This window comes from Zalophus californianus, chromosome 3 (assembly GCF_009762305.2).
Source record: "Zalophus californianus isolate mZalCal1 chromosome 3, mZalCal1.pri.v2, whole genome shotgun sequence".
Taxonomy (NCBI): Eukaryota; Metazoa; Chordata; class Mammalia; order Carnivora; family Otariidae; genus Zalophus; species Zalophus californianus.
The window spans coordinates 94534678-94535831 of record NC_045597.1 but is presented as its reverse complement, the minus strand read 5'-3'; the positions used below and the strand labels follow the sequence as shown (position 1 = coordinate 94535831).

Here is a 1154-nt window from a genome sequence, read left to right as displayed (position 1 = left end):
TCCAGTGGGGGAGGGTAAGGGGACCTAATATAGTTACTTCCACATTTGATTTGAAGTGGTAAAATATTGGGGCACCCGGACGGCTCAGTCAGTAGAGCATACAACTCTTGATCTTGGGGTTGTGAGTTCGAGCCCCACGTTGGGTGCAGACATTACTTAAAAATAAAAAATCTTTTTAAAAAATGAAGTGGTAGGGACACCTGGGTGACTCAGTTAGTTAAACATCTGCCTTCGGGCCGTGGCCGATGTACCATCTCCAGGCGGCCCCGGTAACTTGTTTTTCCCCGGAGCAGCTATGAGCAAGCGGAACCAGGTTTCGTACGTGCGGCCAGCCGAACCGGCGTTCCTGGCTCGCTTCAAGGAACAGGTCGGCTACAGGGAAAGGCCTACCGTGGAAACCAAGAGAATCCAGCCTCAGCTCCCAGATGAAGATGGTGATCACAGTGACAAAGAAGATGAACAGCCCCAAGTGGTGGTTTTAAAAAAGGGAGACCTGTCAGTTGAAGAAGTCATGAAAATTAAAGCAGAAATAAAGGCTGCCAAAGCAGATGAAGAACCGGCTATAGTTGATGGAAGAATCATGTATCGAAAACCAGTCAAACGTTCCTCGGATGAAAAATATTCAGGTTTAACAGCAAGCTCAAAAAAGAGGAAGGCAAATGAAGATGAAATAAATAAGCAGGACTCAGTTAAAAAGAACTCACAAAAGCAAATCAAAAACAGTTGCCTCCTTTCTTTTGACAATGAAGATGAAACTGAGTAAGTGTAAATATTTTGGACCTAGTCGTCTTTACGAGTATATGGGATGTTTTTTACAGTGACACTTTTTTTTTCTATTTAAAGATAATACAAGTTCATTATAGAAAATTCAGAAAAAATTTAATATGATAAAAATTTTGTCTACCAATACCCCTTTCACATGAGGCTAACTCTGTAGATATTAACTACTATTAACATTTTGGAACTCCCACGTGTGGGGTATGTATTTTTTAAACAACATTGAGATTACATTGCATATGTTTTCTGTCCTGCTTTTCACATGACATTATATTCTGAGCATTTTTCCAGATCAGTAAAATTAAAAAATTTAACATAATTGCTACAGAGAATTTTGTCATTAAACAGATCTTCTTCATTAGCAGAAGCCCACTTTG

General features: G+C 39.9%; 1 protein-coding gene across 1 annotated transcript; it reads left to right on the top strand.

Annotated features, from left to right (window-relative positions):
• Positions 1-255: 255 nt before the first annotated feature.
• Positions 256-882, top strand: LOC113920169 (uncharacterized protein KIAA1143-like). Its single transcript, XM_035726770.1, has one exon. It carries the CDS (start codon positions 296-298, stop codon positions 761-763), a length of 468 nt encoding a protein of 155 aa, XP_035582663.1. The 5' UTR covers positions 256-295; the 3' UTR covers positions 764-882.
• Positions 883-1154: the final 272 nt, after the last annotated feature.

What these genes read in the sequence shown, in the direction of transcription:
- LOC113920169 (XM_035726770.1), top strand. Translation starts at nt 296, where the DNA reads ATGAGCAAGCGGAACCAGGTTTCGTACGTGCGGCCAGCCGAACCGGCG.